The sequence below is a fragment of the Eleginops maclovinus genome, chromosome 1 (assembly GCF_036324505.1).
Source record: "Eleginops maclovinus isolate JMC-PN-2008 ecotype Puerto Natales chromosome 1, JC_Emac_rtc_rv5, whole genome shotgun sequence".
NCBI lineage: Eukaryota > Metazoa > Chordata > Actinopteri > Perciformes > Eleginopidae > Eleginops > Eleginops maclovinus.
Genome location: NC_086349.1, coordinates 2650799 through 2661758, shown reverse-complemented (window position 1 = coordinate 2661758; position 10960 = coordinate 2650799). Strand labels below are relative to the sequence as shown.

General features: G+C 42.1%; 2 protein-coding genes across 2 annotated transcripts; both read left to right on the top strand.

Moving 5' to 3' along the window:
• Positions 1-4207: 4207 nt before the first annotated feature.
• On the top strand, positions 4208-6927 carry las1l (LAS1 like ribosome biogenesis factor). Its single transcript, XM_063877657.1, is given in 3 exon segments — positions 4208-4654; positions 5154-5407; positions 5410-6927. Coding segments are annotated over 3 exon segments (1719 nt in total). The 5' UTR covers positions 4208-4382; the 3' UTR covers positions 6603-6927.
• An 860-nt stretch (positions 6928-7787) lies between these two features.
• crebzf (CREB/ATF bZIP transcription factor) lies at positions 7788-10731 on the top strand. The gene is made up of 3 exons (XM_063877780.1): positions 7788-7998; positions 8920-10018; positions 10353-10731. The coding sequence occupies exon 2, from the start codon at positions 8976-8978 to the stop codon at positions 9759-9761; it is 786 nt and encodes a 261-aa protein (XP_063733850.1). The 5' UTR covers positions 7788-7998; positions 8920-8975; the 3' UTR covers positions 9762-10018; positions 10353-10731.
• Positions 10732-10960: the final 229 nt, after the last annotated feature.

Below are 10960 nucleotides of genomic sequence, written 5' to 3'. Positions count from 1 at the left end.
ACTTTATAATATCATAACTGTTACTCTCATCAAAAATAGAGACTTTATAAGAGATTGCAAACGTACAAGTCAGAAATCCACAACCCTAACCTCAGCCTCACATTGCTGAACTGTCTTCACCGCTCTTTAGGTGCCAGCAACAAAACTTCACACCTCACACAACTAAAAAACACAGTGGTACCCGAGGTAGAACAAAGCACAACCATGGTTTTTCATCACTTCTGATATGTGTAGTTTATGAAACGGATCGTTTTATACAAATATTTTAGTGTAAAATTAAAAAAAAACGTTAATTTAGAACCTTCCCGTAACCAAAAACTGAAAATGTAGGCTCCCCTGAAGGGGGCGTGTTGGCCTTGTCCCATGTATCTCTGGAACCAATGATCAGAATGTCACCAAACTTGGACTAGATGTTCAAAGAGAGGCAAAGCTTACAATAAACCTTTTACCATTTTTGTAATATTAAAATATCATAGGAATGGAATAAGACATTCTAAATACATGTTCATACAGTCCAATCGCCCAAAACTGTAGCATATCAGCCATAACATTATTTAAATAAGGAGGGACTTGTTTTGATTTAAAAATAAATATTTATTGCTGAGAATGCATAGATGAAGTAATGGGGTTTGGTGATTAGACCCCATTGTGCGGGAGTATTATTTGGGAGGGGATACAAAAAGTGGGACCTACAAAATATTAGGCAGGTCAGAATCAGAAATGCTTTACTCATCCCAAACTGGGAAATGTTTTCATTGCAGCAGTGAAATACAAAAAGAAGAAGCATAACAAATAATTTGAACTAAAAATAAAAATGAGTAGAAAGGAGAAATATACAAATGTCAAGGTGTTCATGTTAGGTCCAGTTCACAAGAGAGGCTATGGATCAGTGAGTTGTCTGCCAGCCAAGGGGATATTATTGTACAGAGTTATTGCAGTGGGCAGGAATGTTCTCCCGTACCTGTCCTTTCGACAGCGGAGCTGGAGCTGTCTGTTGGAGAAGGAGCTCCGCTGTCTGTCCAGCTGCAGGTGGAGAGGGTGAGTGGGGTTATCCATGATGGATAACAGTCTGTTCAGGGTCCTCCTCTCCACTACAGCTTCAAAGTTGTCCAGTTTGACGCCGATGACAGAGCCAGCTTTCTTAATTAGTTTATTGATTCTGCTGTTGTACCGGCTCTGATGCTGCCCCCCCCCAGCAGACGGCAGCAGAGAAGAGTGCACTGGCAACAACAGACTGGTAGAGGATCTCCAACATCTTGCTGCACACGTTGAAGGATCTCAGCTTCCTCAGGAAATACAGTCAGCTCATCCCCTTCTTGTACACAGCGTCAGTGTTGGCCCTCCAGTTCAGTCCGTTGTCGAGGTGCACTCCAAGGTACTTGTAATCCTCCACCACAGCCACATCCTCTCCCAGAATGCACAGGGGCAGTGGAGACGTCCTCTTCCTCCTGAAGTCAATGACAATCTCTCTGGTCTTGGCCACATTCAGAAGCAGATGGTTTCTTCCAGTCCACTCCACAAAATCATCCACCAGCGCTCTGTACTCCTCCTCCCGTCCATTTACCCATATAGCCTGCAGCTTGTCACTCAGTAGCCGAGGCTGGACCGTGTTGAATGCACTGGAGAAATCAAAGAAGGTGATTCTCACAGAGCACCCGATCCATCCAGGTACGAGGGAGCACGCTGCAGCAAGTAGATAACAGCATCATCCACCCCCAGGTGGGACTGGTAGGCAAATTGCAGAGGGTCAAGAAATGATATCACCTGTGGTCTGAGATGGGACAAGACCTGTCTCTCCAGCACCTTCATGACATGAGATGTGAGAGCTACCGGCCGATAGTCATTGAGCCCAGAATGAGCCGTCTTTTTAGGGACAGGAACAACGCAGGACGTCTTCCACAGCACCGGGATGGTCTCCAGTTGAACGCTCAGGTTGAACAGGTGTTTAAGAACAGGAGACAGCTGGCAGGTGCAGGTCTTCAGAACCCTGGGGCTGATGCCGTCCGGGCCTGCAGATTTGCCTTGGTGTAGTTTCTCCAGCTGTCTCTTAACCTGGCCTGTAGTCACTGTGAGGCGGGGGAGGGGGTTTGATGTCACAGTAGCAGGGAGGCTCATCAGAGGTGAGGTGGTACAGTTCAGAATGCTCAACAGTGGGGATAGTGGGAGAACGGTCAGAGGCAAGGAAATCAGTGGGGAGATGTTGAAGCCCGAATGAATGGTGGAGGTGAGGTGTGAAGTGGAAGAGACAGCAGCAGGGGGCGGAACCCATTGAATAAGGTGTTCAGCTCGTTTGCCCTCTCCAAGGTGCCCACAGTCAGTCTGTCTCTCCGCTTGAACCCTGTGATGGCATGGTGGTCATAGTGTTATGGCTGATTGGTGTAAGTGAGATGTTAAACCTGTGTGCCTAGTCGTCACATATCACGTATGATGAGTCTGCTCTGTTCAGCACCAGGCCATGCTACATGTTGGTTAGAGCTTTGCAGAAAGTGTTAACGCCTGGGGCGTAAAGCACAAAATGAGTAGAAACAAAAGATTAAGCTGGGTGAACTGATAAAAGATTTAGCTGTTTTATTCCCGATGTCTCCCTGAAGTATCATTGACCAATGTGCAATCTTTGTGAGTCTCCTTACACATCAGGGACACATTTATGTAGAAAAGACATCAAAAAGTGCACTTTGTATAATAGGTGACCTTAAAGTAAATTCCTTAATGCAGGGCTTTTACTCATCACAGTATTTTCAAAGTTTTGTATTGCTAATTTAACTTTGTAATCTCTGGATCCTGATCCCAGCAAATATTTCTCAATAATCAGTGCTGTGTCTGACATGTGATGTCTTGTTTCTAAAGTGTCAGGTTACATATTCAAACCATTTCATAACTGCTACTGAGCAACAATATCATGAACTGATCCGACTGGGAGTGACCAATCATCTTACAACAGATCTAGTTAAATCCATGAAAACAGTTCAAAGATTAGAGGACAAGTATAAGGGAAGCATGTGCTTAGATGATCATACCTTTTAGATGTAATTGGATTGTGATTAAAAGTTTAGTGTTAGTACATTATGGTCCGGTCTACCAGATGACGTCAGCCCGATTTGAGCTGCAGCGTGACAGTCGCTCTTCCTTCTGTCATTCTCTCACAGAGAGACAGCATTTTGTGTATTTAGAGAGCTTATTCAGACTTCTGTTTTGGAAATACTGTTAAATATGTTAACTAAAAGCAGCAATGGTGGGAGAGAGAAGCTTTCTCTTTTGTTTACTTTGATTCCCTGTTTTCTCCTGTTTTGAGATTTTAGGAGCTAGTTCAGAAGCTTGTTTGGTGCTGTGTTTTTTTTTGTTTTGTTAGGAAACTTTAAGGATGTTGTTGTTTGTTGTTCTGACATAGCTCACACCCAAACACAATAAAACTGCTAACTTTATTTTTACATTTTGTCACCAACCTTTTCCTGGGAGTGGGGAGAGTGGGGAGTCACAGAACATCCATGCTATCATCTTAAGTATTATATATATTAATTTCCTTTGCTGTTTAATTTGAATTGAAGAGATTGCCACCATTTTGTATTTCAGGTATTTATATTTGAAAATAAGTGCCTTTGCAGGATTTAAAAAATAAAATAACAACATGACAAAACAATGATCTGGAATACCTGCCTGTTCTCATCTTTAAATGCATAATGTTGTTGTTCATCATGGAACTAAAGCATCTTTACCAAAGCTTGATATATATAAAGCTTACTATATCAACATAGTTTGTGATTGAGATAAGGATGGAAATGGAGCCTAGGGAGATCGTAGATCCTTTTTCCAAGTGGGTCCAGACCTGTCTCAATTACATTCTACACACCTATTGTATATATACACTAATCTTGATAACACTGTGTTTTTGTAGCTAGTTTATTAAGATATGTGTGTATGGATGGCAATACAATATATTTGAGCAATCTGGGAAAACTATGGCATGTCATTTCCTCCAATATTAAGTAGGCTAACGAATTACATTTCTATAAATAAATCCTAAAATAAATAAATGAAGCGTTTCAATAATGACAAACTAAGACACAATATGTTTCATTAAAAATATTTTAACAGGAGAGGGTTTATTTAAATGATAAAAGTGGTTTTACGGTTATGGACTGTTTATACACTCCGGTCCAGCAGGTGGCGACGCGCACCTTCAACGTTGGGTAGCAGTCTGCCATTAATCTAGAGAAGAGTACGTCACTTCCGGGATGCGATACAATCCGAACCGAACTCTTCCACGCTGCGACTCAAAGTTGTTACTGTTTCTTAGCGGCTGTCGGGGTCCGTTTCTCTGAGTGAGGAGCGGTACGTGTGGAAAGTGTTAACGCGTTCGACCGTCCCCCTCATACACCGATAACATGAAGAAAAGGAGCGCGGAGAAAAGACGCCATGTGGTGGCGTGGACTAACAAGGCTGAGTGGGATCAGGTTCTAGAGTATCTGTACTCCAAGGATCCGGCCCTACAGAGGTACGCCCTGCAGCGGATCTCAGCCTGGAGGGGCCGGTATGCCAACAGCAGCCCGGTGGCGGTGGACTGCACAGCGGACCTGGTTCGGTGCCAGGTACTGGACCGGTCGGGCCAGCTGGACGGAGATGACCTGGTCCTGCTCTATGGAGCCGCCCTGATGAGGTGCGTCATTTTTTTGCATTTGAAGAAATTATTTGATTGCAAGCCATACATCTACATCCACACACCAGGAAAAGAGAAGAAAGAAACACACACACACACACACACACACACACACACACACACACACACACACACACACACACACACACACACACACACACACACTTATTATTATTATTATTATTATTATTAATAATAATAATAACATAAGGTTTAGCTTACACATAATTGATACAGCATTAATACACATACACACAGTAATTGTCACATTTCACCACAGTCATATATTTCAGTCATTTATCATATATATAAATGTTTTGTGTTTTAAAACTCACTAATTTTTCCCATCTTTCATCAAAGATATGAACTTGGTTTCTGATTCTCATGTTTATTCTTTCCATTCCATTTACTAGATCCTTGCATTGTGAGATAATTAAATTGTTATTTAAATTCCTTGTAATTTGTGTAATAATTGCTACTCTTATTTATATATTATTAGGTTCGTCAATTTGATCACCGAAAGACAGCAGGGGAAAACAGCCCGTCCCCTGAGGCGGCTGGCCGGGAACCTGAACATCCCAGCGTGGGTGGTAGATCTGAGGCACGACTTCACCCACAGGAAGCTTCCCACCTTGAAGTGGTGTCGAAAGGGATGTAAAGTGGTGTTGGAGTGGCTCCAGCAGGAGTACTGGTCCAGGCAGCTTGGAGGAGGGCCCGGTGAGGACTGGGAGTCAGAGTCTGATGGAGAGGATGAGAGGCTGAGCTGAGAGGGGGGGAGCTCATTGCAAGGCAAAAAGAAATGGAAGCTTACAAGAATGCACGGGAGCTGCTGATATCTTATGAGAAGGAGCAGTACCAGGCTTTTGACGGGCTTCCTGAAGACAAAGAGAAGAACATGTCGCCATCCCCCTTTGCAGACATGAGCTGGTTGCTAGGTGAGATCAAGCAGTTTGCTTTGCAGTCCTGTAACCTGCTGATTGACGTGTTGCTGGAAGATGGATTTCTAGTCCCTACTGCTGAACAGCTGGAAACGTTAGGTTGTGACTCTTTTGACAGCGAAGATACTTCTGAGCTCAGACTCCAGCAAACCTTCCTGCGCTTCTGGCTGCCCCTCCTGAAGGTGCTCAACTCACCATCCTTCATTCACCTGCTCCTGGAGAAGCTGTTTGTTGAACTGAAGCAACTCGCCAAAGAGCAGAATAATAATCAAAGGGCTTTCTACATTTCTACTTGGATTTCAGAAATCATCCTCTGCAACAGCAACAAATTTGAATACCATTTTGAAACAAAAGGACAGAAGAAGGCCAGAATGAAGGAGAGGATCTTTGTGAACCGCATCCAGCTGAGGTGGCAGCAGCTGCTCTCGGCGTGCCTGGATGCTCCCTGTGTCAGCACGCCTCACCTACTGCAGTTAATCCTGGACGACATGGAGCATCCTCTCCCTCTGGAGACCCGACAGAGGTTGCTCCAGCTCTGCTCTATCTACACACAAATTGGCCACTCTGAATATGACACTGTTCCGGAGCATAAACATCAGCCCATATACACACTGGAGAGCTTACATGAGAAGCTGCAACAGTTGCGGCGCCACCGCTGGCGCTCTACGTCTTACGCAGAGGGCAGCGGTGTGTCCCCGGAGGAGTACAAATCGGCGGATGCTCAGGCTGAAAATGTAAAATTGCTAAGAGGATCTCCTTGGCAGGTGTGCAACGATAAGGTTTTGTGGAAGAACTATCCTCTTGGTAAGGTCCCTGGACAGTCAGATGACCCATCATGCCTCATGGTGGAAAACTACTCAACAATGACTGTCTTTGACCAGCCGGTGGAGTTGGACAGCAACACGACACACAGTGTCCCTGGGGTCTCTGCACCACTGAGAACAGCTGATGGTCTTCTTTGGAACCACAGTGATGTTAACAAGCTGAAATCTGGACTACAACTTTTTTGAATTGTTGTCAAACTGGAAGTTTAGTCCCTGGCTGCTGGCATCAAGCCTTGTGTGACTCATTTATCAGGCAAGAATGCAAAACACATTTGCTGTACAAAACTAAACGTTTTTGACATAGGCTTACAGTGAATTATTTTCCTTTCTTCCAACTGTAATTTAAGTTTACTGACACTGTTAATGAAGTAGTCAGTCCCTACAAAAGGTTTTGGATTAGAGGCGATTCAGTTGAAAACCTTGGCAGAAGGGATATGTTGTAATTACAAGGTGGTTTTGTGAAATACATTTGCTTTTGCGCACTTATCTTAAATAAAAAAATGAAACTGAAGGAATATGATTGTTCTTATTGTAATTTAAAATATATGGAGATGGATGCAGCATTTTGGATTTTAAAGAATGTCTAGTATGGAGAAAGACTAACTGTGCCAGAAATAAGATATGTATAACGGACCCACGGTCATAGTTCACATGGTAAAAGAGAACTACACACACTACATGAATTATTACATTTCTATCGATATTGCTTAAGAAGGAGGCCGATCCAACTGGACCACATTAGAACAAGTAAGATAAATTACACGGTATGAATACAATAAACAATCAAACAGTATATATTAGTACCTATACAATAAGAATACAACACAACAGTCATAACCCAGTTGTTCTCATGACTGTTCATTTACATGCAGTTGTGGAAAGTAATTGATTACATTTACACAAGTACTGTACTTAAGTAAAAAAAAATTAGGTGCATTATGCTACTTGTTGATTATTCCACTATATTTATTTTTGCATATTTAGTTAATAATTACTTTGCAGAGTTAGATTATGATGCAAAATATAAATCAACTAAAACATTTTCATCGTTATTATCATTATTATAAGTTAAGCTTCCCAGTAATATGTACCCAGTAAAGTGCCACACTGAAGTGATGAATCTATAAAGGCATCATTAATAATACAATAATATAAATATATGGTGCTTAAATGGGATATTCTGCTAAATTTGTACTTTTATTTTTGGTGTTTTAAGTGTACTTTGATGCTTTTATTTACACTTTTACTTAAGTACACGTTTGATAGCAGGAGTTATTTTTGTACACTGTAGTTGCGCTACTTTAACTTGAGTAAATACAATGAGTACTTATTCCTCCACTGTTTACATGGTCTTTATTTCTGCGTCATATCGAAATATTTAGTCGCACTTTTATTTTGAATGTCTTGTCCGGAAGTGTCTAGGCAGGTCGTCTTTCTTCTGTCGTTGGTCCTTTGGAGCGCGCCATTGTCCGTTTGACGTCCGAGTTGTGAGCGGTGGAGCCTGCCTTCAGCAACCAGCTCCGTTTCATCGAATGACTCCGCTGCCATAGTTTATTATTGCCTTTATTTCTCCAACAGGACGGTGAGTAGTCGGCTGGGGAAGTGGTGTTTCAAGATGCTGCGTCACTTGTTAGCTAACGTTAGCTTCTTCTCACACGCCTCATGGCTTTAACACAAACGAGCGGGAAGCGGCTAGTTAAATGTGCGTGGTTAACGTTAACCAGCTGAATAAAATACACCGTGAAGCTTTATTTACGTTAGTTTCCGTGTTTTTGTTAATTAGCATACAGCAGGTGGACTGGTGGACTGGAAGTTTGATCAACGTTAGCCGGGTACTAAAGCTAGGACACTGCAGGGGCAGTCAAGGCCTTCAGAGAAAACTACTTTTGGGAAGATTAATGTTGCCATTCTCATTCGCATTTTTTGTTGATTGTACATTGAGGTGTATTGTATAGTGAGGTGTATGTGTGACCGGGTGCATTGCAGAGCATACATATTTAAACTACGTATGGTGCTAACTAACGCCTAGCTGGGCCTAGCTTGAGTAACAAGCTAATATTACGTTTGCAATACGTTTCGCGAACACACCCTCGGCTATTGTAAGAAACTGGATGATGGCACCATCTAAAGTATGCATTAAGTAGCCCAGTTTAATGTTGCACTGTCTTAGGTTGAATGCATTCAAACTTAAAACGAACCGTTCCTATCTAACAGGTTAGCAAGTTAAAACAATTCAGCAGATCCTTATGCAGAATATCGAACACTAAATCTCAAAGTGGAAATGACAATTGTTACTTAAAATATACGATTCAATGAGTCCAAACACCACTGTCAAAATGTATAGCTTAGTATTTGATATGCGTTTGAAATTGTTATTCAATATTTATTCAACTTTGCTCCAGTTAATACATTGATATCAACATGATACATTGCCTTGATAAACTAATAGTTTAATTGCTGAAAGATTACACACTAACAGCACATTTAATTTATCCCCCCCCAGGTGAGGAACCGCTAGACCTCTTGACGGCTTCCTTGCTGTCTCACTGACAAGCTACAATGATCACCAGAAGAAGAGGACGCACCATGAACAGCAAGGAGGGCCAGCCTCTGAAGGTCCAAGTGGGAGATGTGATGGAAACTGTCAAGGATCTCCCAATTCCATCTGAAGGGTTCCCAGCTGAAGATATAGATGCCACAGGAATAGAGCTTGACGACCTATTTGGAATTGGAGACTTAAAATGGACACTTGAAAGAGACCACGTCTCCTCTCTCTTTGATATTGAGTTGGCAGATCTTGATATGTGCAGTGCCAAAGACCAGGATTCTGAAGTTGAAGTCTCAACGTCTTCGTCTCCAGAGAGATCTTCATCTGACTTGAAGACTAAGAACAGGCAAAACCAGTCGAGTCGCATGATCAACAAAAACGCCATCGCTGCCAGATTGAATCGTCTCAGGAAGAAAGAGTATGTCAACAGCCTGGAGAAGAAAGTTGGCGTCCTGTCAACGGAAAACAACGTACTCAAACAGGAGAATTCTCAGCTGACCAAGCGGGTGGAAGAGTTGGAAGACGAGACCAGGTACCTAAGAGCTGTGCTGGCCAATGAGAGCATGTTAGCCCAGCTCTTGTCCAGACTGAGCGGTGTGAATGGGATGAAATTATCTTCCTCGCTTTTCCAGGGGCCTGATTCGAACGACCACGACTACGCTTTACCGAGGAAGCGCGTGAAAGTGGAGGAGAAAGAGACATCTGGTGGCGTGTGTCTGCACGTGGACAAGAACCACGTCTCTGTGGAGTTCTGCACCAAGTGTGCCGAGAGTGCAAGCACAACACTCAAAATGTAGGGTCAAGTACTTACCTCTGTTTTCAGATTTTGAGACTGAACTTGATATGGCTCTGTACTGAACCCCTTGAGGGTGGAGGAACACTGTTGAATAATTTAAGATTACCTAAGAACTGCTGAATGTGCATGTGTTGTTGTGTAATGATGGATTGAAACCACGTTACTGCTAAACCTTGTTGACAGTTTCTTCTAGGTATTGGTTGATCCTCCATGCGGGATGAGTGGCTTTCTGAACACCTTTACCTGCTTGGCTCCATGGTAAGGATCAGACAAGAAACGTTTTTTCACAGGCTCGAGGCAGCGACCTCACTACTTCTGTTTGTACTTCTTGTTCCTAGTTAGCAGATTTGGAGTACTTTTTAAACTCTTTGTTATAGTTTGATATTGAAAATGATTTCAGTTCATATTTAATTAAGAGTTGAATTAAAGAATCCTGTAAATGTTAAGATAAAGGTGAAGCTCCACAAAGAGTGATCATGCTGAAACAGATAAGACTTATCCTTGTTGATAAGAATTGATCTCTTTGTGAACCAGCACCATTGTTCAAAAGAATGCTTTCATTTAGCGCCACCTATTTTTCTTTATGCTAAAGTGGATTCTGCTGGTGGAAGGTGACGAGACTGGAAACGCTGCTGCCAACGTGGCCTGGTATTTTTTTTTTTAAGGTAGTATCGGTAACAAATGGTATACGTGATCAATCCTTCACATCTGTTGCTCATGCAGCATTTTTGTGTATTGTTCTACAACTGCTTCATTACTTAGAGTTGCTAGTAGGGGCTTAATAGTCTCATCACCATGTCCTGTTTTATTGACTTACTGGAATGTATTGTTTAAATACTTCCTAAGTTATCTGATTTAAGTGGTGAAATCGCAGTTTTTGTGTAACAAATGTAAATGTGTATATAACTTTGAAGACTTTTTGTTTGAGGCAAATGGCCTTTATGTTGGACAAATAAATCATATTTTCATTATGTTTATGAGTTACAAATATTTACTGTGTCTTGTTCTGAACTGTTGATATTAATGCATCTCTTTTTCTCTTTCTGAACAGCAAGCTCTCTCCTGATAATGGTCTAACTTTTCCTGAACATTTGGGTCAAGTCTGGTAAAGGTTGTCAAAACAAATGACAGGCATCATTTGCTGGAAATGCAAAGCCTGCACTATGGGGGGGGGTTAAATCATTCTGACATGTTAAAGAC

What these genes read in the sequence shown, in the direction of transcription:
- crebzf (XM_063877780.1), top strand. Translation starts at nt 8,976, where the DNA reads ATGATCACCAGAAGAAGAGGACGCACCATGAACAGCAAGGAGGGCCAG.